We start from the raw sequence: 23,388 nt of genomic DNA, 5'->3' as shown, positions 1-23,388 counted from the left end.
ACCCCAAGAGCAATATGAATGATTTTATTAGGGCCCACTCTGGTATAGCCAATAGCAACACATCTCATCAGAAGTATTTATCGGTGCCACAGTCAATCATACCATCATTTTGTAGACCTGTAGCCAAAGCCTTATTCATCTTTTAGAACTTGATTCTGTGAGGATGAAGTTCATAGCCAGTCATACTTTTCAGCATGAAAGTAAATCCCAGTGTGTTTCCTCTCCAGATGGAGTCCATTCTTCTTCATCTTGGTAAAAAGAATCCTCTTTTCCTTTGGGAAACAAGCTTATCTTCATTCTCATTCCAAGTGAGATTAATCTTTTCCTTGATTTGACCAGTTAGAGTATTTTGCTCATCTGGCCACAGTGATTGGCTCAAGAATAGACATGTGGTCCAAACCTGCCCAATGGAAGTCAGTTCTGGGACTTTTGCTAGTACGATTAGGAAGGAGCTGTCCTCTTTCCTGAGAGTTGTTAAGGAACATGTTATATGACTGGAGTTTGGGGGTCACCTTTGCCACCACCTAAGAATAATCGAAGGAAGAAGAGCAAAGAAAAAAGAGCAATTCTGCTTGACACGACTTGAGCACTAGGTCAATCACACAGAAAAGATAAGGCGAGGCAAGTCAGGGAAGTAGGTTTAGGATTAGCTAGTCTGATTTACTTGAGAGGACTTTGGAACATAGGAGTTATCTCACATTAATGCCTACTTTTGGCCCTGAGGCAAGTGACCCTGAGTCTCTGAGCCCAGTAGAGGAGGTGAGTGGATATGTGGACTCCTCATTGGTTTGTTCACATATGAAAGTCATGTTCACTTTGCATTATTTGCTATCTCAGTTGCTTAGGTATCAACAAGGCTCTAAGATACCAAGACATCAGAAAATAAAGAAAAAAAATATGATAAAGATATCTTGGATAGCATGAGCCTCTCTCACAGTGTGGTTCATACAGGCTAGTCTGGGCAGAAGGTTTTCCAGTAGCAAGAGAGGACAAGTCTCTTGGAGCAAGTCCTTTTCTGGCTATGGGGCAAAGCATGTCACATGGCCAAGAACACTGGGCAGGAGGAGACAGAAAAAGCCATCATTCCAACTACTATGATTCACCCATGGAGCTATCCCTAAAGTGGACTGTTCACAGCCCTTCCATTGCAGGGTAGCTCCAACTGCAAGATTGAACTAGAAATTTTCCATCTGCCAAATTCTATTCCCTATCTCAATCTTCCTTTAAGAAAGGATGTTAATGAGCCTGGAGTATGGCCTAGTAGTAGATGCTACTGCTAGCATGCATGAAGCCCTGGGTTCAATTCCTCTGTACCACATACACAGAAAAAGCTGGAAGTGGTGCTGTGGCTCAAGTAGCAGAGCACTAGCCTTGAGAAAAAAGTGTCCAAGGACAGTGCCCAGGCCCTGAGTTCAAGCCCTAGGACTGGCAAAAGAAAAAGAAATGAAGGATGTTTGTCCATGTGACAAGGCTTTGGCAAACATGTGTGTGATTATCAGTGGATAGACTGCCAACAATTCTGTTTTCTTTCGTGCTTTTGTTCCCAAGCTTGAGAGCAAAGGGTACGTGGAAATTCAGCACTTGAAGTTGGATCCCAGTTCAGCCACCATATATTTGTTTTGAACCTACTGTGTGCCAAGTTCTGACCTAGATGTAAGGATCTAGAGGGAAACAAAACAGACTAAAACCAAAAAACAACAACAGCAGAAAAATAAAAAAAACAAACAACCCTGTTTGGCTCATGTGTATTGGAAGGGGTGTCAGGATATATTCATGAACAAATATGGAAGTGAATATAAAATATAAAAGGGAGGAGATAAAGAGGACTGTGATTGTAGGAACATTTGTCCAAGGAGGTAGCAGTCATGGTGGTATAGAACTGGAGGGAGCTCAGGGAGATCCTGATGGGAAAGAGAGGCAGATCTGGGGATGAACCCTGGAGGCAATGGTACAGACAGCCATTTATTATGTGTTGTGTTCCCAAACCTCAACACTGGGGCAGTGACATAGCCAGCGTGTGCTTTTTATTTTTGATGTATGTGCCTTTGATGAGAGAAGTGGGCAGATAGAAGACAGCTAGAAATGTGGATGTGTGTGTGTGTGAGAGATAGGAGGGTGTGGGTCCAGGATGCTCTCTTTCTCTACCTTGTCTCTCTGTCATCTTTATCATTACTCTCCCTCTCCATCCGACCCTTATCTCTCTCTGTCTATATTAGCTATATCTACTTATCACCCGAGCATGGCAAGCCAGAGGGCTCATATTCCAATCCTCAGATGTGATTTTTGGGGCACTAAAACCTCTGTTTCATCATCCAATAAATGAGATGAATAGCAAATGCTTCACTAAGGGTGGGAAAGTTCATGAGACATGAGGTTGCTGGATGTTTCCCTAGATAATTACTATGCTGTGCAGACCTATTCCAGATATGTGGTCAAAATCTAAGGAGCGTGCTGGGACCTCCTCTCCTGTGACGCCCCCAAGTCTGTAGGGTGCCTGTGCTACACCTGCTAGCTCTCCTTCAGAGAAACATAGGCATTGCATGCACAGCAAAGCTGAAGCTGTGAGGGCTGGCATTTCCTCAGGAATTACGTCAAAAAGAAAAATGGTGTCTGACAGTCCTCGCATCCTTGAATAGTTTCCTTCCTTCCTTCCATCCATTCTTCCTTCTTTCTTTTTTTCCTTCTTTCCTTCATTCTTCTTTCCTTATCTTCACTCTCTCCCTTCCTTCATTTCTTCTCTCCTTCCTTTCTCCCTTTATCATCATATGTGGTATATATACACAATGGAATTTTACTCATCTATTAGAAAGAATGATGCTGTATCATTTGTAAGGAAATGGAAAGACTTGGAATAATCATAGTAAGTGAAGTAAGCCAGACCCAGAGAAACAAAGGCTGTATGCTTTCCCTCATCTGTGGTAGATAGAATGTGCCTATGCATCTATAAGTAAACAGTAGGTGGTGTGCAAGTGGTTACAAATGAATTATAATAGACTCTATGGAGAGGTCAATCTTTTAGAAAGACTAGGTTAAAGCTCAACAAAATCACATTAGGAAATGAGCATATCCAGTAGGGGATGGTTAGGCCAAGGGAATGGGAGAAGTACTCACTTATATACCACAAAATTTAAATAGTAAAGGTTGAAGGGGGTGAGAATGTTGGAGGGGGACACTGACCAAGACACACAGTATTCATAAACTGCTTTGTTATTTGGTACCTCTTTTGTACAACTACTTGAAGAAATATATATATATATTTATATGTACATGTATATATATACATATATATTTAAAATAAAATGACTTAAGAAGACAAGGAATCCCTTTTTACTTCCCATGTGCCCTGATGGCTTTTCTTCCTAGTCAGTAAACTTACTATGGAAGGATAGGTGCAAAGCAGACCTGGCATTCATGGAACACTAAAGGCTTGAAGAGCTCAAAGCCCTGGCTTTTTCCTAGGAGATTCAGGCCTCACCTCTTCAGCATCTTGAGTTTGGCTCTTGCCACTCTCTCCTTGTTTGATTTGCTAAATCTCTGTTTTGGTTCAGTATTTCACACCCACCCCGACAATCTGCTGTCTCCCCCCCTACCCCCAGGCCCTGGGACATCTGCCAGGCAGAGAAATCAAATGCCAAGTTAAATACAACTCAGCTCAGCATCCTAGTCCCATTTTTCTTCTCCTCCCTGCTTCTTCCTTCCTGCTCACGATCGCAGAATGCCCAGTTGGTAGAGGGTCTGCACTGCCTTGAGCTTTGCCAAAAATCCTTGTTCGGAAAATTTTGCCCAGAAGGAGGGCCTAGGATAATGAACTCCCACATATCTATAACTCAGCTTTAATAATTATCAACATTTTGCTGATCTTCATTTATCTAAAACTCATCTTTTTCCCCTAAAGTATTTAAGATAAACCCTCAGACATCATGCCATTTCACCCGAAACTATTTCAATTTGCATCCCTAATGAATAAGGAAACATTTAAAACTCATTAACCACCATGCTAGCATCCAACTTAATAAAAGAACAGTAATTTCTTTCTTTATGGATACAAATGTGTCTATAATTTTATTGAGCATCTTCACAAACAAAAAAAGAACAGACATATCTTAGGATTAAAACAACTCTAGAATTCTGAATTTGTGTTTAAATTAAACATGCACACACACATAAGCAGCATCAAATCTTGGACTAATGACCAATATTAACTTTAATTACCATTACTACATATCCAGAATCACATACAAGAACTTTTATTTTTGGTTGTGGAGCTTGAATTCTGGGTGTAGGTGCTCTCCTTGAGCTCAGTGCTGTATCACTTTGAGCTACAGCACCCCTTCTGGTTTTCTGGTGGGTAGCTGGAGATAAAAGTCTCACAGACTTTCGTGCCTGGGCATGAGTTACCAGCACTGGCATCCAGCACAAGAATATTTTAATGGCAAGAAAGATATATGGCAAAAACTTTAAAAATGTATTTCAATACTTTAAGATCGGTTTATCTTTTTGAGTTCCCATATTATCTTTACTGTTGCCCTTTTACTGGATACTGAATTTCCCCAAGGAACAGTAATTTCTCATTGTTAGAAATGGAATCCACATTCAAATTTCCCTCATTGTTGCCTTTTGTTGGTTTAACTTTGGGTCTGTGGTCTCAAAATGAAGAGATTTGTTAAGGAAATGAAAAGTGAGAATTGTAGTAAGAAGTTAAACCTCTGCCCTGTTTTCAGACTTCTAGAGTTTGCTCAAATGCTGAACAATGTGCTTTGTTATCCAAGAGCCTTGATTCTTCTCAGAGCTTAATTAGGATGGAGTGCTTATACCAACTAGACACTGCCCAATGAGCTCTCTAGAGGTGGTGCCTGCCTGCCTGCATTCCTTCTTCCTTCCTTCCTTCCTTCCTTCCTTCCTTCCCTCCTTCCGTCCTTCCTTCCCTCCTTCCTTCCCTCCTTCCTTCCTTCCTCCCTTCTCTCCCTCCCTCCCTTCCCTCTCTCCCTCCCTCCCTTTCCTCCCTCCCTCCCTTCCTTTCTTCCTTCCCTCCTTCCTTCCTTCCTTCCAGTCTTCTTTTCAGTACTGGGACTTGAACTCAGGCCTCATGATCTTTCTTGGCTTCTTCATTCAAGAATGGAACTCTTATCACTTGAGCTTTTTGGCTTTTTGGCAGTTACGTAAGACTCTCATGGTCTTTCCTGCCCAGTCTGGCTTCAAACCATGATTCTGATCTCAACCTTCTGGGTAGCTAGGATTACAGATGTGAGCTACCAGACTAGTGCCTTCTGTGTTTGACTTTCTATGGATGTCTTTCTTCTCTTTTCATTCTCCCCATCCCTCCTCTGGTATGAGCCCCGGACCTCTGTGGTCTTCATAGTTACCTCTTCTTTTCCTTGCTCTTTCCTGTGTCAAGGGCACTTCTCTGAAGTGGACACCCTTTTCCTGAGAACTGAGTTTATTATTCTCTTAGGCCCTGTTCTTCAGGAGGGTGAATGGGTCATTCTCTGAGCTTTGGTGCATAATCCCTGTACCAATCTGGGCCCTTGCTTCCCATTTATGTCTGTATCCACTTTCCGCTCATTTCTCTTCCCAAAGCAGAGCCTGACATGGATTCAGATACAGGGGATTGATTTGGGAGGTGAACCTGGGAGGCAGAAGTGAGGACCAGGGGGAATGGGTAGGGGGGAGAAGCCAGGAAAAGGTAAAAGTTCCTTGTTTATCTGGTTCCTGGGGTGGGTGCCTGGAACCTGGGCTTCAACCCCATGCAGATGGTCTCCATCCCTTCCCTGACTTGTTAATAGTACTGACAACGATGTACTCAATTCAGTGCTTTCTGTATTCCAGTCCTTGGGCTAATGGCTTCGGAACCACTCTATCATATAATGCTCAAAAGACATGTCTCATTATACAGATGACAAATGAGACCTAATTGTCAAGCATTCTCCACTGGGAACTGGTGTGCTAGGGTCGAGTCAAGGGCCAAGGCTAGGCACTCAGTTCTCTTGGCATCCTTGGTTCTACCAACCTCAAGCCTGAGAAATTGAGTTCTCAGGGCAGAGGCCTTGGGGAATGAAGAATGACAGTGTACAAAGACCTTTAGATTTTTTTTTTTGTGGGTCATGGGGCTTGAACTCGGCCAGGGGGCTGTCCCTGAGCTCTTCAAGAAGCTCCAGGCTACTGCCCTACCCTTGAGCCAAGTCCCACTTCCCATTTTCTAGAGGTTAATTGGAGATAAGAGTCTCAGATTCTTTTGTGCCCAGGCTGGCTTTGGAACCTTGATCCTCAGATCTTAGCTTCCTGAGTAGCTAGGATTATAGGCGTGAGCCACAGTGCCCGGCTTATACTTGGTTCTTTAAAAAAAAAAAATTAAACAAGTCAGGTAATTGAGTACATTTGTTTTTGGATATTGTCACCCTTAGACTTGGTTCTTGATATGAAAAGCTTAGAATAAATTACTTTTGGAAAATGGGGTTTACTTTTCTTGGTTATATGCCCTTAAGTAGAAAGCCTCTAGGGTGGGGTATTCTGAAAGGTTCTGTTGGATATGTGTGGCATTTTTCCCCTCACCAGATTTGGCAAAGGCAAAAGTAAAGACTTGCCTTTGGAGATTCAGAATGGCTAGTGCTGTGCTCAGACTCTGCCAGCTGTTGGACAAATGTGAGCTACTGCCTGAGAGTGGCAGGGGGAGATTAGGAGAATGCTGAGGATGGAAGAGAGTGTGGAAGAGAACTTGAATGTAGAATACCAAGAACCAGTTGGTGAGAGTGTGAGTCCTGGTATTCTTTTCCACCTTTCCCTATGTCTCCCAGTTGGCACAGGGCTCAGAATGATGGGTTGACTGTAGCAGGAGTCACAGGAGTGAGTGCTGGGGCTCAAAGTTTTCTTAAGCAGAGTCATAAATGTCAAGACAATGTGTGTGTTGATCCTCTATTCTAGGCTGTTCTTGGCCTAGTAAAGATAAGTGACCATGTGACATACGCCCTCCTCACAGTGTTCCCTGGCACCGAAGACTGAGAAAGACATACTTTTCCTGTGAGTCTAGGCATTAAGGACTTACAGCCTGGAGATTCCAGAGGCATATTTGCCACTACACAGGAGAAAGGGGTTGCCTGAGAAAGAGAGAGGTACAGGGGAAAGGACATGGAGATACAATGGGGTCTGGACTTCATATCAGCATAGCTGGATGCAGTCTCTCTTTTTCATGTAGGTTGCTTTGCTTTGGCTTTCTGACATTAGTAGCTCAGGAGCTCTGCCTGGCACAGAGGTTGCTGCTTCTTTGAACTGCCAAGCTACCCACTAAAGTTGCTGCCAAAGCCAAATCCAGTGGCCCATTTTTGTGGTCTCTTCTCATGCAGAAACTTGGGGATTCCTTCCCTTTCCCCAAGCTCATACACAAGGACAGGGACTGGGTACCCTGAAATTCTCCTGTTGAAATTTGGACTCCCCAGAGTGATGGCAGAGGTAAAGATAGGGGTTTTGGAGTGATTAGGTCATGAGGGATTAGTACTTTTTATAAAATAGGTCCCCAACACCTTGAGGTCTTCCTTCTCTCCTTTACCATTTGCATGTCAAGTCTGTAATCTGGAAGGTGTGTGTGTGTGTGTGTGTGTGTGTGTGTGTGTGTGTGTGTGTGTGTGTGTGTGTGCCTGTTGGAGGAGGAGTTTCCTGGGGCTTGACAGGGCCTGGATGCTGTCCTTGAGCCTTTTATTTTTTGCTCAAGACTAGCACTCTCTACCACTTCAGCCATAGCTAACTTCCAGCTTTTTGATGATTAATTGGAGATAAAAGTATCACAGACTTTCCTGCACAGATTAGCTTTTGAACCACAATCCTCAAATTTCAGCTTCCTGTGTAGCTAGGATTACGGGTCCCTGGCATTGGGCTCTTGCAAGATTTCTATTTGATTGTTTACTGGGGTTTTTGTTGTCTTGTACTTGTCATTTCTTTTGTTGTTGTGGGGAACCATCTGCTGTTTTGTGAGGTTGATTTGCATAACCTTGCTATCCCTGGGGCAGAAGATGCTTGTTTGTCAGCCCTGGACTTTGGCATAATCCTTTTGCCTGAATAAGTGGCGGCTGGCTGTGGCCAAGCTCGGGTGGAGCTGACCCCAGTGATTGGCTAGATGCCAGCCAGGCCTTGCTCTGTCATACACAAACAACTTTCCTGAAGCCCCTTCATAACAGGCAACCAAAGATAAAGACCAGGAGTCAAAGTTAATTTATTTGATTTAAAAATGTTTATTGTTACTTTTACAAAAAGAAAGGATAAGCATGTTCCTGTGAGAAGTTTCATACTTTGGGAATGAGCTATGTTCCAGATCTTACAAGCAAACGGCTCAAGACATCTCAGCCTAATGTGCGAGATGATCTGCCCAGTTCTCAGAGCTGCCTGACTCTGCCCACCATGCTTCACTGCTCCAGAACTTGAGATTTTAATAGCCAACTTTTGTGGTCAGCAAAGCCTCTTAAATATGTCATTTCTCATCCTTCTCTTCTTTCTCTGCCTTTCACTGTCACTTGCTATCTTTCCATATATCAAGCTTTCATTAAAGTCTCCTCTCTACAGGAAGTCCACACCCCTTACTCCCTTTAAAATCCGTTCCCTAACTCTTCTCTTCCAATTAGTCCTTGTGACCTCTCCTGAACCGGCCTATCACTAGAGAGCAGTGCCTGGCTGGAAGAACATTCTGGGGGATTGTTATGGTCTTAGGTACAGGATATGCATTCCTCATTAAAAAAATGAGATTTGCACTTCCTCAAAACCCCAAAACTTTTGAATGATGGCAAACCATGCATGATGACCTGTGTGGAAAATTTCACCCCATTAAACCTTGTTTCATGCACTGAATTATTTTCAAATATCATATAAAATAATCTTCAAAGTGTGTATAAGGCATATATAAAATGTAAAATAATTTTATGTTTATACTTCTATCCTTCAAATAATCTCATCATGACTAGGAAAATAATCTAATCCTAAAAGTTCCCTAAAAGTTCTCAAATCTAAAACTCCTTGGCCCCAAGATTTTGAGTATGGATGCTCAGTCTGTGATTTCTTACTTTTACAGATGTAGTGATCCTGCATCCACAGGATATGCTACATAGCAATAGATGCTAATGTGCCCTGAAAAGTATGCAAATGCTACAGAGTATAAGCAGAGTTACTTGTGGGCCCCTGGGTCCTGTCATTTTCATCTCAGGCCATTTTTCACCCACTAACGACAGCAGTGTGCCTTTGCACTCTGGTGAAAATCAGCATCCCTGACTTCTATAGTTATTTGGTGAGCTTCTATAGCTCATAGCACCAGTTAGGGTTGAGCACAAAGCTGTGCCCAGTCTTAAAGTATATTGCTTTGATTCAAGTTTGCTTGGGCAGAACCACCACTTACAGAGCAATGGTGACATCAAGTCAGTAAGCTGGTAGAAAAACCCATCCTCTTCAACATGACCTCCAACAGAAGGGCAATCCTAGCAGCTGGGCCTGTGGCCCAGGCACTAACCTGGCAGTACTGGGCCATGCCGACAGCCATCCAGTGAAGGACTGATGCTTTTCTACTGGAATAAAACTCCCCACAGAATGGGTAGCAAATGGCTTTGCTTGGATGAGCCAGTCAGATGGGAACCACAATTTCACAAGTAGATTACATATTGGGACCGGGTCCCCAGTGAGTGATCACCCTGGACTACTCAGAGGGCCACACTGGGACACCTGCCCTGGGGATCACTGGAGTATGCAACTCTCACATCTTGACTTCAGCAGTACCCTAGCAAAGGCTTTCACATTCAGTACTCTCCTTCTATGAGCTCCTGGCAACATAGCACCTCCTTTGTTCTTTTCATGATAAGAAAATGACCTTGTCCTTTCCCCAAAGTCTAGCACCCAAATGTTATTCAGAAAAAAAAATCTAGATCCTCACCCCCCCCACCCCCACCCCCACCCAAGTTGGATACAGCTACACATTACACTTGACAAAATTTGTCTTCCCTTCAAAAATATCCTAACCCTTGGAGATCCACTCAGGGCAATAGCACTGCAAACACTATAATCTAAAGTCAGTCACATCAGATACTGGAGAACTATGAGAGCTGCTTTGGATGGCATTAGCTCAGTCAATTCTAGCCCTAACTCCAGCCACTCAAAGTGGGTTTATTTATTTCAGCCAGACCCATCAATGGAATTGGAAATAGCACCCTTCAAAAGGGTTCACCCCAGCCCTGGCTAACCTCAAAGCTTGGAAAAAGCTGGTGCTTTACTTCAAAGCCATCTAGAGTAAAATGCATGATAAATAAATGCTGTGTTTCTTGGGAGTTTCCACTGTGGGTGGATATAGCCTTCCTGGAGCTCCCTTGAACTCAGACAGAATTTTGAAACTATCCAAAGCGCTGAAGGGCCAAATGGCCCTTTGAAATCACCCTGGTCACAGTGAAGCATGCACAGAGAGATGGAACAGAAAGGGGATAGGATGACTCTTGTCAGTGGCTGAAGAATTTGATGACATTCTAGGTATAATCTGCTCTGAGCTAGGTGGGACCCTTCAAGGTGAGTGTGGAATTGTGTATAGAGCTTTGGTTTTAAGCAACATGGAGTCTTAAGGGTGGCTTAGAGGAGTGACGGAAATGAACATAGTCCCAAATAAGCTCTTACTTCCTGGAGACAGATGGAAGCCAGTTTCTTCCCTCCATGTGGCCCTTGGAAGGAAGGATGGCCCTCAAGGCCTTAGCACCCCGGGTTGAGATCCAGCTGCTTCAGCATGCTCTGCAGAGACCCCTGCAGCCGGCTCAGGGCCACCACCTCCGTGGAGTGACGAAAGGCTTCCTCAACACCATTCAGACTCTCCAGAATCTTCATGTTAGTCATCTGGGGCTGGGGGCAGTTCTGGAAGGAGGCCAGCAGGTGGAGAAGGGCCCGGAGGTTTTCCAGGTCATTCGATATTTGTACTGCGTTTTGGGAATACAGCCTAGTGAGAATCTGTTGGTGGATCGCCAGTGTCTGGTCCATCTTGGACAAACTCAGAGCAGGGTAGAGGCCAGGAATGAAATCTAAACCAGTGATCTTCTGTTTGGAGGAGAGAGACTGGTGTGCAGGAGGAAAAAGAGAAAGTGCTCAGAAAGCAAGCAAAGAAACCATTCTTCAAAGTCCTTTGTGATTGCCATGAGTTCAGAAACTTGTTTTTGTGCTGCCCTCCTTCCCCTGTCCTTATTTTTCCAGCCTCTTCTTCTCTGTGCTCAAGTGATCACCACGCTTGTTTTTTAGACTCCCGCCTATCCCAAACCATCCTACCCTCCACTTCCAACTACTCTTTCTTGGCCATTCCTTTCTCCAAATGGCCTTTAAGAAGAACCAGCCACAGGTCCCTTCTTATTTAGTCAAGTCTCTGTAACGCACAGCAGATTCCTTTCTCCCACTTTCATGCTTTCTGCCCTCTTTGGGAGTTACGGTCACTCCTCTAGGGAGTACCCCACTTCTCTTCTTTGCTTCTGTGACTCCAGTTACCAGGAGGGGCTCTCGTCACCCCAATGGTCTTGACTCTTGGTCTTGAGAATACACAAGTCAGATTCTCAGGATCCCACATGTAGCCTTGTTGAGTGACTACTTTTAAGGACTTAAGGGTTTTTTTCTGTGAAATACATAAGACTGTCTATAGTTCTGGCCTGCTTCTGATCTCCTTTACCTGCCACAGCACGTACTCAGCTGACTTTTGAGGTCTAGGGTTCCCCATAATAGAACATTCTGTGGCTTCATGATATCCTTCTTGCCACTTCGCTCCCTCCCTCCCTCCCTCCCTCCCTCCCTCCCTTCCTCCCTTCCTTCCTTCCTTCCTTCCTTCCTTCCTTCCTTCCTTCCTTCCTTCCTTCCCTCCCCCCCCCCATTCTGAGGCTTTAACTCACACTCACATTTGGCTTTTTTTGCTTATGGCTATTGAGCCATATCCTCACTTCCAGCTTTCTGCAAGTTATTTGGAGATAAGAGTCTCACCAATTTTTTTTTGTCTCAGCTGGCTTCAAGCCAAGACTCTCAGATTTCAGCCTCCTGGATTGCTTGGATTACAGGTATGAGCCACTATCTCCTAGCTCTACAGTTTCTTTTTAAGTTGAAGTATATGGCAAAGTTAAGTGTTTTTACAGTGGTTTCATAGAAGAAACAACCAGAAAGACTGGCAGCCTTATACTTCAAAATCTTCCTCAGGTTCTAAATTGCCTGGCCCTCAGAAGATGCCCATTAAATATTTCTTGAATTAAGGAACCATCATAAGGAATCAGTGTGGTCTGGTCCATAGTTCTACTTTGTCCTTCACCACCCTCTCCTCCCACCGCCGCCCCACCCTACCATGTGTGAAATATCATTGATCCTGATGATAATGGTCTTGATAAGGGTTTTGGCGTCCTCCTGGACTTTCTGGACAGGCACAGCTTGAACATAGCACAGATAATACCAAAGCCACAGGAGCTGGCACAGGAGTCCCCAGCGCATTTTCAATCTCAGGATGAGTTTCTTGGATCTGAAAACACAAAGAACCACACTTTACAAGAGGCAGGTATCAGAATAGATCTATCTCCCCAGTTACTAACCACATTGCCAGATGTGGATAAAGGTTATTCATTATCTAGATTAATGAAGCATGCCTTTGGGAAAAGGCCTATTGCCCCATCCCTAAAACCAAGTTAACATGTGTGTAGACCACAGAGCAGTGAGCTCAGGAGTGATCAGATTACCTGGTGGCCACAATGGGTGGGACCTTCATCCTACACTTCTAGGAAAGAGAACTGGCTGATAAAGGCTCCATTGGGATCTAGTCATTTACTAAGTGTAGAACTTCAGGAATATCATACAACTGCTCAAAACTCCATCTTTATTCCTCTCTCCAAGCTTTAATGAGCAAATCAGAAGATGCATGTGAAAGAACAGGACTTGTGAATTCATTGTTTCATTACCCTGTCTTTTTTGTGTGTGTGTCAGTCCTAAAGCTTGAACTCAGGGCCTAGGTCCTGTCCTTGAGCACTTTCATTCAAAACGAGCACTTTGCCACTTGAGTCACAGCACCAATTCTGGCTTTTTCTGTGTATCTGGTACCAAGGGCTTCATGCATGCTAGGCAAGCACTCTACCACTAGGTCACACTCCCAGCCAATACCCTGTCTTATAGAGATGTTACTTCTTTGCCCTTACCATTACTTCCTTTCTTCTTTTTCCTTCCTTCCTTCCTTCCTTCCTTCCTTCCTTCCTTCCTTCCTTCCTTCCTCCCTTCCTTGGTTTTTTCCATTCTTGGGACTTGAATTCAGGGTCTGGGTGCCGTCTCTGAGCTTCTTTTGCTCATGGCTAGTGCTTTACCACATGAACCACAGCACCATTTCTGGCCTTTTCTGTGTATGTGGTATTGAGAAATTGAACCCATGGCTTCATGCATGTTAGGCAAGCACTCTACCTTCCCAGCCCCTTCCCATAACTTTATTAGCAGCCTACTGCTATGTTTGTGATGGCCTTGATCACTTGCATTACTACTTCCTTCCTTTCCCTTGGGGAGTGGCTTAAATCTAAGCAGAACTTCCCTACCATGGATAACCACTCAGATGCAGTGCTAGGCTCCAAGGATACAAGGAAACTTCAGATCCTCCCCATACTGCAGCAACTCATGGCTTATCAGCAAGGCGATATAGAGACAATACAAGAAGGTAGAGTTTTGCAATGAACAAGTACTAGACATTACATGAGTCCTAAGGAGGGTACCTGGAAGAGAGGTCACCTTAGCTGGATATTAATGACCATGAATGAGTTAGGAAGAGTAGAAAGTGGCTATTACTACAAGCGGCCAAGTAACCAACTGCACATAGAGACAGAGAGAATGCAACACTTTCACACAGCATAAGTCAAACTTATAAAGTCATAGAGCTGTGAACTCTGAAGTTAATAATATACAGATCCTTGATTAAGAAGCAAAGTTTTAATGAGATACATGAGGCAAAAGGAAATAAAACCAAATGTATGCAAGCCTGTAGCCAGTGATCCATACTATGCATGTGTGTATGAGCCTGAAATAATAATAATATGTAGGTAAATATTAGGATGAAATTTTGAACATGGTTAGTAAGTTAACTATTGCTTTTGTGTTCTTCCTCATCTGTGTCATGATGGAACCAAGTAATGTATTTTTTGGCCCATTAAAATATTAGTATAATTCATTTTCTGGCAATAAATTAAAATAAGCAATCTCTTTATATATTATTTATAATGTTTAATCAAAGGCATGTCATTGTTGTTGCTGTTTTAATCTGAATTTTATTACAGAAAAAAAATGAGACTCAGGAACACAAACCAATTTGCCCAAAGTCAAATAGGTTAAGTGGTAAAGCCAGGATGTTTATACAGCAGACTTAAATAAACCAGTCCTCGTTTTTGCTTTCCAAGTCTTTGTTACCATGGCCATCTATGGTGCAAAAATATTAAATGGAAAATTTCAAACATCAGCCATTCATAAATATTTTTTTGCCAGTCCTGGGGCTTGAACTTGGGGCCTGAACACTGTTCTTGGGTATTTTTAAGGCTAGAGCTCTACCACTAGAGCCACAGCACCATTTCCAGCTTTTTTCTATGTATGTGGTACTGAGGAATCAAACCCCGATCTTCATGCATGCTAGGCAAGCACTCTGCCACTAGGCCAAACTCCTGGCTCCATTCATAAACTTTTAAATAGTGCCATCCTTACTAATGGGTTGAGGTCTCACGTCTTCTCATCCATCCCACCTGGGACATGAAAATGCTTCCATCCACACTTTATAGATGACTCCCCTATTACTCACTTAGCAATTACCTCAGTTATTGGACCCACTGTCATGGTTTCATAGTGCTTGTGTTCAAATAACCCTTATTTCATAAAATAATGGCCCCAGAGGAAGCATGAAACATGGAATGACCAAATAAATCTGTTATACTATAATAAGTGGCGATGATGCCAGCCATATAGGGCATAACCTAACAATATGGACTTCAGTACTGCTGGAAATGTCAGGTAGCCAATAGAATCTTGCAATGTATCTCCTGTACAATACTATTTACCTGGAATTCTAGCAAAGGTAGAAGGAACCAGAAGGCTGTATATCTTCCTGGATACAGTGGCAGAGCTGGCTCTACTACTCTGCTCAAAAGGTATAGTGAGAAGAACCTGTGTAGCCTTTGTCCACGATGCCTGTGTCTGGCTCGTTTTGGGGAGTAAATGCCAACTGCTGAAAAATTATTGTAATTATTGTGCAGGTCTTGGAATGCTCAGGGCAGCACTACCTGTATTCAGCTCAGAATCAAGTATTTGGCCTCCTGCCTCCCACAGGCCATCTCAGTAGGGCACCTGGCATTTCCGAGTCTGTTCCTGCACCACAAGATTGATTTTCATGTTTTCTTTAGATTTATGTGTTGAGGATACCCTCCTTGTAAAGAAAATTTACTGTCTGATCAACTGTGGTCCTATCAAAAGCCATTCTTCATGTAATTGTCATTTTCTACTACCTGAAAGGTAAACCATGTTTCTATGCCCTGTTAACATGCCTCAGTGAATACTGAACAGCAGTAGTAGTACCTTGAAAGCATGCAATTGAGTAGTTTAAGTGTGTCCTAGAAAAGAGACCAGGCTTAGGGGCTGGAAAGGGGCTGTAGGAATGACAAATCTGAGATCAAAGCTATGGCTAGTACCAACACACATCCCACACAAACACACCTACAACAAACACACAACCAAATCAACGTATGTCATCCTTGCAGTGGAGGCAACAAGTTATCACCTAAGAGGTACATTGTTGGCTATAGCCTGAAATGGGGAGGGGAAAAAAAGTAGCTAGGAAGTAGCTTAGGGAGAGGCAGGATAATTCAAGATAGTAAATTAAACTTCATTGGGCTCCATGCCAATGTGCAAAAATGACTCACCATTGATTTGATGGCTGGCAGCTAACATACAATGAGCAATAGCCATTGTGGGCCAGGTACACAGATGAAAAGGACACAGAACACAGCAAACCAGGAATCAGGAATCACAGGGAGCATAGAGGCTAGGGATTTCTAGGAGGCCTAGATCTATTTAATATCCATCTTTGCTGTCATCGCCCCCCCCCTTCCACCACACATTGGCTTTCCTGAACACTGCCTTTCTGTTTGGGGCCAGTACAAGTAGAAAAATTTGCACGGCTCTCTGGGTCACAGAGCCATTCACTGACAGAGGCAGCCTTGAACTCTGCCTATCTTTCTGGGTTGATTATACTAAAGGAAAATAGTAAGGGACCTAGCATGCTTCTTTTTCTCTTTTTTATTTTATTTTTCAGACATCTGGCTTTTTTATACCTTTCTCTCTGGCAGTCTTTTGCATACTAATGTGAACTAAATTCAGATAATATTTGGCCAACAATTATATGAAAAAATATAATCAGATTTGTAGTCAGCAGAGAAATGAGATTCAAAACCACAATGAACGATCACTTCACCCCTGTAAGAAGGGGTGATTGTCAGAAAGAGGAAAGATAACAAATGCTAGTGAGAATTGCAAATGGAGAACTCTCATCCTCTGTGTATGGGAATGGAAGTTAGTACAGTTATGGGAAACAGTATAGCCCTTCTGCTAAAAACTAGAATTAGAACTACTAGCAGTTCCATTGCTGGATACATACTCAACAGAATTTAATTAACATGTGCTACTATATTTTTTGCAGTGCTATTTATAGTAGACAAAATAGGTGTCCACTAATGGATGAACTGATAAAGAAAAAATCTAGTTCATATGCACAATACGATATGATTCAATCACAAAAAGGAATGATATTCTACCATTTGTACTATTGTGGATGGAACTAGGGGATATAATGTTAAGTTGTTCTCAAAGAAATAGAGAAGAGTAGCTTGGTATAGTGGCTCATACTTGTAATCCTAGCTACTCAGAAAGTAGAAATAAGGAAGCTCCTGGTTCAGTGCCAGCTCAGGCATAAAGTTAGCAAGATCCAATCTAAACCCATGCTGGACATTCTGGCATTTGCCTGATATTGGGAGAATTGAGAACTGAGACATGGGCAAAAGAAAAGGAAAAAAGAATGAGACCTTGTCACAAAAATAGCCAGAGCAAAAGGGACTAGAAAAGTGGCTCAAGCAGAGCACTTGTACAACAAGCACACAGCTGCAAGGAGGAGAAAGAGAAAGAGGAAAAGGAGGAGGAGGAGAAAGATGAAGGGAGAAGAAGAAGAGGAAGAAAAGGAGGGGAAAGGACCACAATTAGCCAATTTTAAATAGCCAGTACATAATATTAAAGTTCCCCAAATGAAGAAGTGATATCTTCTGAGCTGACATCGTGTGCCAGTTACCTTGATCTGATCACTGTCCCTTATAAACAAGAATTGAAATACCTTACTCTATCCATCAATGTATACAATTATTTTGTGTCAATTAAAATGAAATTACAGGGGCCAGGAGTTTGGCCTAGTGGTAGAATGCTTGTCCAGCATGCAGGAAGATCCAGGTTCGATTCTTGGGTACCACCTACATAGAGAAAAAAAGCCAGAAGTGGTACTGTGGCTCAAGTGGTAGAGCTCTAGCCTTGAGAAAACCTGAGGACAGTGCTCAGGCCCTGAGACCAAGCCCAGGACTGGCAAAAAATAAATAAATAAATTACATGTAGAAGTATTAGCTCGGGTAATGTATTGGCTGTATTTTATGATAAGCCCAGCAAGACCATGTCACAAACAATTCACCTTTTATGATAGGTTAACTAACTCTTAATAGTTTCAGTTCATTTTCCTCTTTTTTCAGGGGTGGGAGGTACTAGAATTTGATCTCATAGCCTTTTGCTTACTAGACAATTAAACAGTATGGGCTGGAGAGCCCATTTTTGCTGTGCTCAATTTTTAGAGTCATGCTGGGTTTTCCTTTTGTTTGTTTTGTGGGTTTTTTTTTTTTTTGCCTCAGGCCAGCCTGAACTGTGACCCTCCTATTTACACTTCTACTACTACACTCAGCTTTCCTGTTCAGATGTGGTTTCAAGATTCCCCCCCCCCCCCCCCCCCCGGCCCCGGTCTGGATTCTTCCATCCTAAATAGTTAGAATTATACTTGTGAGTCACTGGTGCCAGTTTCATTTTTCAAATGTTAGCCAAAAAATAAAGAAGCCACTGAACTAGTAGGGGAGATCCTCTCTTCTTTGCAATCAAAAATTTCATTTAAGAAACCATGCTAACATATCCAGCTGGTAGCAGGGCGTGGATGGGGAGCTTATATTCTTTCCATTCATCAGAAACTACTGTTAGCTCTAATTCTATCAAGAAAAGCAAATAGATTCCACAGCCAGTGTCAACTCTGATCAGTTTTCAGCGGCTCCCTGGTACAGTGTAAATGGGTAATCTTCAGGTCCAGCTAGGCTCAGAGAAAGAGGGTGACACCATTAATTATTAAGCCTACAGACACTTGTCCCAGCATTCACCAAAGGTCTGGCATGGAGCAGGTGTTTGTTGAATGAATAAATGTAATAATGCCTATCGTTGGTCCTCATTGGCAAACAAAACAAAACAAAAAAACCAGTTAACCTACACCTACACCAGCTCACCTGCTCCCATGTGAATGTTGCTGTTGGAATTCACTTTTGCCCAACATAACTTCTAAGAAGCTATCTTAATGGAGACAGGAAGTGCTTCATTGTCTAGATGTTCCCTTTTCAGGCACTTTGGTCAGCCCTCTGCATTCACATGGCCCGGAGTTATTTCAGCTGATGTAGTTTCTGTCTGGACTTTGATCCCAACCACTCTGCACTGTGAACTCATTCACAAGCCTGGGCACTGTCCTTGCATTTTGGCCCCTATGGACCTTGCAAGAGCCCTCTGTTCTGCTTTTGTGTCTTCTCAATGGCTTCCTTGCAGAGTTCGGTAGTACCCCTGCCCCAAGTGCATATACAATGTACAACAGATGGGGACTAAAATGTTAGCCTGGACACTGATTATGGATTCAGATCCAGAGAGCTAACGAACAGTAGGAAAAAGAGAAGCAGACTGATTGCTGAGGGGCAAAGCTGATATCACCCCTGGAACAACTAAAAGGAGTCTGTGTGGGCTTGAGTACTACATATGTTCTATTTGATTATCTGTCTGTCTGTCTATCTATCTATCTATCTATCTATCTATCTATCTATCCTGACCAGGGGTTAAACACAGAGCTTTGTGCTTTTTGTTTAGCTTTTTCATTCATGGCTGATGCCCTACCACTTAGATCCATAACTTTAGTCCCCCATTTTGTTGGTGAATTGGGTATAAGTGTTTGTGGACTTTTCTGCCTGCACAGATTTTTCAGTATGATTCGTAGGTCCCAGTATTCTGAGGAGCTAGGATTATAGACATGAGCCACCAGCTCCTGGCCTTGTGTGCTCTTTTTAAGCAGAAACGTCCTCTCTGTCCATTTCTGAGAGGTAATTATATGGACAGAGAAAGAATTCTAAGGTAATCTATATAGAGCCAGAATGGATTTATGGTTTCTGGAATATTTCTCCCCACACAAGTGGAAATAGAGTCTACTAAGAGACTAACAGCCAGATTATCTGGCTGGACTTTCCACTAATGTATAGGTGATACTTAGGAATGCATACATGTAGCCATTCCATCTCCCTTTTCTATTCCTGTCTCGTATGCTCTCTTGGAGCATCTAAGCTGGGATAGGGCAATGACTAGGGCTATTTCAATGACAAGAGGTCTTCTAGGTGCCTATCTGTGAGGTCACTAAGACAGGAGACATCCATCCACCAGCAAGGTCTCTGGCTTTTTCCTTAGCACTTGGAACTATTTCTTCAAAATGGTGGAAGGAAACATTTCCTGCAGTTACTAAGAAGAGTTACTTTTGGTATGGTATGTATAAAACACAAGAAGGATATATCTTTGGTTATGCAAATGTTCTCCTCAGACTAATGTCCACAGTTACTTGAGATAGGAAATAACCCCAATGAATTCATGTTTTCCTTTGCCTTGTGTCCTTGCCTCTATACAAAAAATGATTGATATGGTCCTTGCCTTTCCCAGGACATTCGAGTAGGAACAACCAAGTTGTTCCATTAGAATGTTCCTATAGAACTTTCTAGCAGGAAAGAGATTGGAAACTCCATCCCAGTCCCAGTGACCAGTCCCTGTCCTCTGCATATGCTCTCTGAAGACCATCTCCAATCTTGTTCTCTCCACAGCATATGCACACACACACACGAGTGGGGGCACATGTACCCCACTATCATCACTACCACCACCAACCAGGCCCCTTGTCTTATCTGATCTGGCAGTATTTTAAGTCACCTTTCAAAAGTGCCGAAATCTTTCAGGCAAACCAGAGAGAAGGAAGGCTGTCGGAAGGCCTGATGTGACTCTTGGAGCCCACCTGTTGGAAGCTGTATTCAGCCATCTTGGTTAGAAATGCACAACAAAATTTTAAACAAGCAGACAAACCTGACCTTGCAGGTTACTAGTCTTTCCCACGACCTGTCCTTCTATGCCTCAGAGACCTCTTGGCCTGTGCATTGAAGATGAGGATTTGTGCAGCTTTGGAACTCCAACCAGAGAGCCCTGGTACAGTTTCACTGGGAGAGTTGTTTGTTTTTTTTTTGTTTTTTCTGACAGATGTTATGGCCACCTCTACCCTCACAGTATTTCTCACTGGAAAATGAGTGGAGATTTCTCTAGGTAGAGCCAGGCTCTCTAGTCTGTAGAAACCCAACGCTTGCACCTGCCTCCCAAGCTTGGCCTTCTCCATCAGAGTGAGGCACCTTGATCTTTGGGGATCTCTCCTCCAGGGAATTCCCAAAGCATCTCACCTTTGCAGACAGGGCAGTCTCCCGCGGCCCTGGCTGGCTTTGCAAGGACACAGCTGGGGGACACACCCGGCCTGGTTCCCCCACCCCTCCACGTTCATACTGTGGATGCTGGTGCTGTGACCTGCCAAGAAAGAGAGCAGAAAAGGAGTCTTACCTCGCAGCTGCCGCCTCTGGATTCCTGTGCAGCTCCATGCCCGCCCGCCCCTCTTATAGCTGCCCAGCACAAGTTGTGCAACAAGTCTGGGCGCACCCGGAGCGCCGGGGGCCGCCCCGCCCCTCGGGGCAGAGACAGCCGAGACGGGGAGGGCTGGGGGTCGGCGCTGGGCTGGGTCGTGCGCGCCTCCCGACCCACCGAGCCACGCAGGCACACACTCTCGGGTGGGGCCCCGCAGCCTGGGGTGGGAGAGGGCGCTGGCACGAAGGAGAAATCCTCGAGGTCTCCCCGGAGGCTGCCTGCGGAGGTGCAGTCCCGGTGGCTCTGGGGACCAAGCTAGGGATGGGGGACACTCCCCGGCGCCGATGGCGGGGCAAGGGGCCACCGGTGAGCAAGGACGTGGCTGGCTCCTGCTTTTCAACCCCGACGGCCCTGAGCACCCGCCATGGACCCCTCATTCTACATCCGGACGCTCGGGTGCCCATCTCACCGTACCCTCGCTCTGGCGTGCAAGAACCGCGTGTCCGCCCGGCTCCCCGGCGGTTCCCTGCGTGCTCTGGAAATCCCTGCGCGACGAAGGCTGGCCCAGACGTTCCCCTCCACGCCGCCTGTGAGTCCGGTGGTGGCGACCCGAAGGGCCGGGGACCTGGGTGGTGACAGGGCCATCCACCCTCCCTGGAGAGCATAGCTGGGGGCCCGCTACCTGCACCCCAACCGTGCCATCTGGTCACCCCAACCGCGCCATCTGGTAGGTAGAAGTGTGGAATCCATGAGCGAGGGATGCTTTTTACATAAGAAGTAGTTAGGGATAAACATACGAAAGAATAACAGTTCGAACCCGGAACATGATAAGAAATGTACATTTCAGTGACTTTGAATAAAGTTTTGAGTTTTGTCAGCTAAAAAAAAAGAAGTTTCTCTCTGGTTTTATATTGATAGAGACATGAGATCTTCCATCTTAGCTCTTGGTCTGTCAAGTCTCTGGACCTCTAGGGGAAAGTGATTAGCCCACCCCTGATGGCAGAGAGGCCACACTGCTCCACCATGGGGCTTGTTGGCTGATCATCAACCCCTTTTCCAGGCAGAAGCTCTGTTTGCTGGCTCCTCGTGGAAGATGGCTGGCCCGTCCACTCCTCCTGCCAACTCCCCTTCCTCTGGCTGGGTGCAGGGCTCATGGCTTCCCCCAGGCTGTAAGCAGAGCCAGGGAATTTTCCAGCCAGGCATATACATTTGCCAGTTCTGGTACCTTCACAGTGCCAAATTCATGTGGGTGTCCAGGAGAAGTTTACTGGAAGAGAACTGCAGGAATACCAATGGCAGAGCTGAGTGTGTATGTGTGTGCCAGTGTGCATGGAGGTGCACGCAGGTGGTGGTTCCCAGGTTTGAACTCAGGGCCCACATGCTGCCCCTTAGCTCCCCCACCATTACAAACATTTATTTTTTTTTAAAAGAAAGAAAATATATTAGATACCGAAATATTGACTGTGGCACAGGTCTTCTCTTCCATTGATTGAATTTGCTGTCCCTTAGCTTTTTTTGCTCGAGCGTGGCAGTCTACCTCTGAGCTACAGCTCCACTTATTGCACAGAAGCGTGTCATTGACTTTCCTGCCCCAACTAGCTTCAAACCATGATCCTCAGATCTCAGCCTTCTGAATAGCTAGGATTACAGGTATGAGTCACTGGGTGCCTGACCTAGAGCTAATTTTTGATGTGTCACTATTCTTGGAGAAGTTTTCTGAGACCCTAGATTACAGGGAAGGAAGTTTTTTTTTTCTTTCTTCAGACCTGGGGAAATATACCTACAGTATAAGACAGTGTGCAGAGAAGAAGACCCAGGCCCACCTCTGTCCTCCAGGCAACAGACCAGTTGGATCTGAGACTTCCTGATGGAAAACAGTTCCCCAAAGACTGTGCATGCCATGAGAGCAGTAGGGGTTAATACTGTTTTCCATTATATTCCCGGCTCAAAACTATTTATCCTTAACACATACCCACATACCTTTTTTTTTTCCAGTCCTAGGGCTTGAACTCAGGGTCTGGGTACTGTTCTTGGGCTTTCTCAAGGCTAGCAGTCTACCACTTGAGCCATAGCATTCCTTCTAGCACTTTCTGGAATTGAACCCAGGGCTTTGTGCATGCTAGGCAAGCACCCTATCACTAGGCCATACTCCCAGCCCTTTAAAACATATCTTTAATGAAAATTTCAAATATAGAGAAAACAAGCAATAATATAAATCTAACAATTATTACATTCTGTATTTGCTTCATTTTTCTGGCAAAACTTTTAAAGCACATTGCAACTATGCTGACATCTGTAAGAATACTACTCTCTGAAAACCATTGTCACATAATAGTAATTCCTTAATGTTATGAAAGGCTAGTCTACAATTTTTCACAAATGTCTCAAATGTCTTTCATAGTTGTTTTCTGTAAACCTGGTTGCTTTGCTCTTAAT

The 23,388-nt window shown here is 44.1% G+C and overlaps 1 protein-coding gene across 1 annotated transcript; it reads right to left on the bottom strand.

Moving 5' to 3' along the window:
* Positions 1–9,041: 9,041 nt before the first annotated feature.
* On the bottom strand, positions 9,042–21,006 carry Lep (leptin). The gene is made up of 3 exons (XM_090333253.1): positions 20,932–21,006; positions 12,310–12,481; positions 9,042–11,055 (listed from the first exon to the last, which is right to left on the bottom strand). The coding sequence occupies exons 1-3, from the start codon at positions 20,967–20,969 to the stop codon at positions 10,699–10,701; spliced, it is 567 nt and encodes a 188-aa protein (XP_090189379.1). The 5' UTR covers positions 20,970–21,006; the 3' UTR covers positions 9,042–10,698.
* Between the last annotated feature and the right edge of the window lie 2,382 nt (positions 21,007–23,388).

The sequence above is a fragment of the Megascapheus bottae genome, chromosome 5, assembly GCF_031878675.1.
Source record: "Megascapheus bottae isolate mThoBot1 chromosome 5, mThoBot2.hap1, whole genome shotgun sequence".
Taxonomy (NCBI): domain Eukaryota; kingdom Metazoa; phylum Chordata; class Mammalia; order Rodentia; family Geomyidae; genus Megascapheus; species Megascapheus bottae.
The sequence above is the reverse complement of the archived record's forward strand: the minus strand, read 5'-3'. Positions and strand labels throughout refer to the sequence as shown.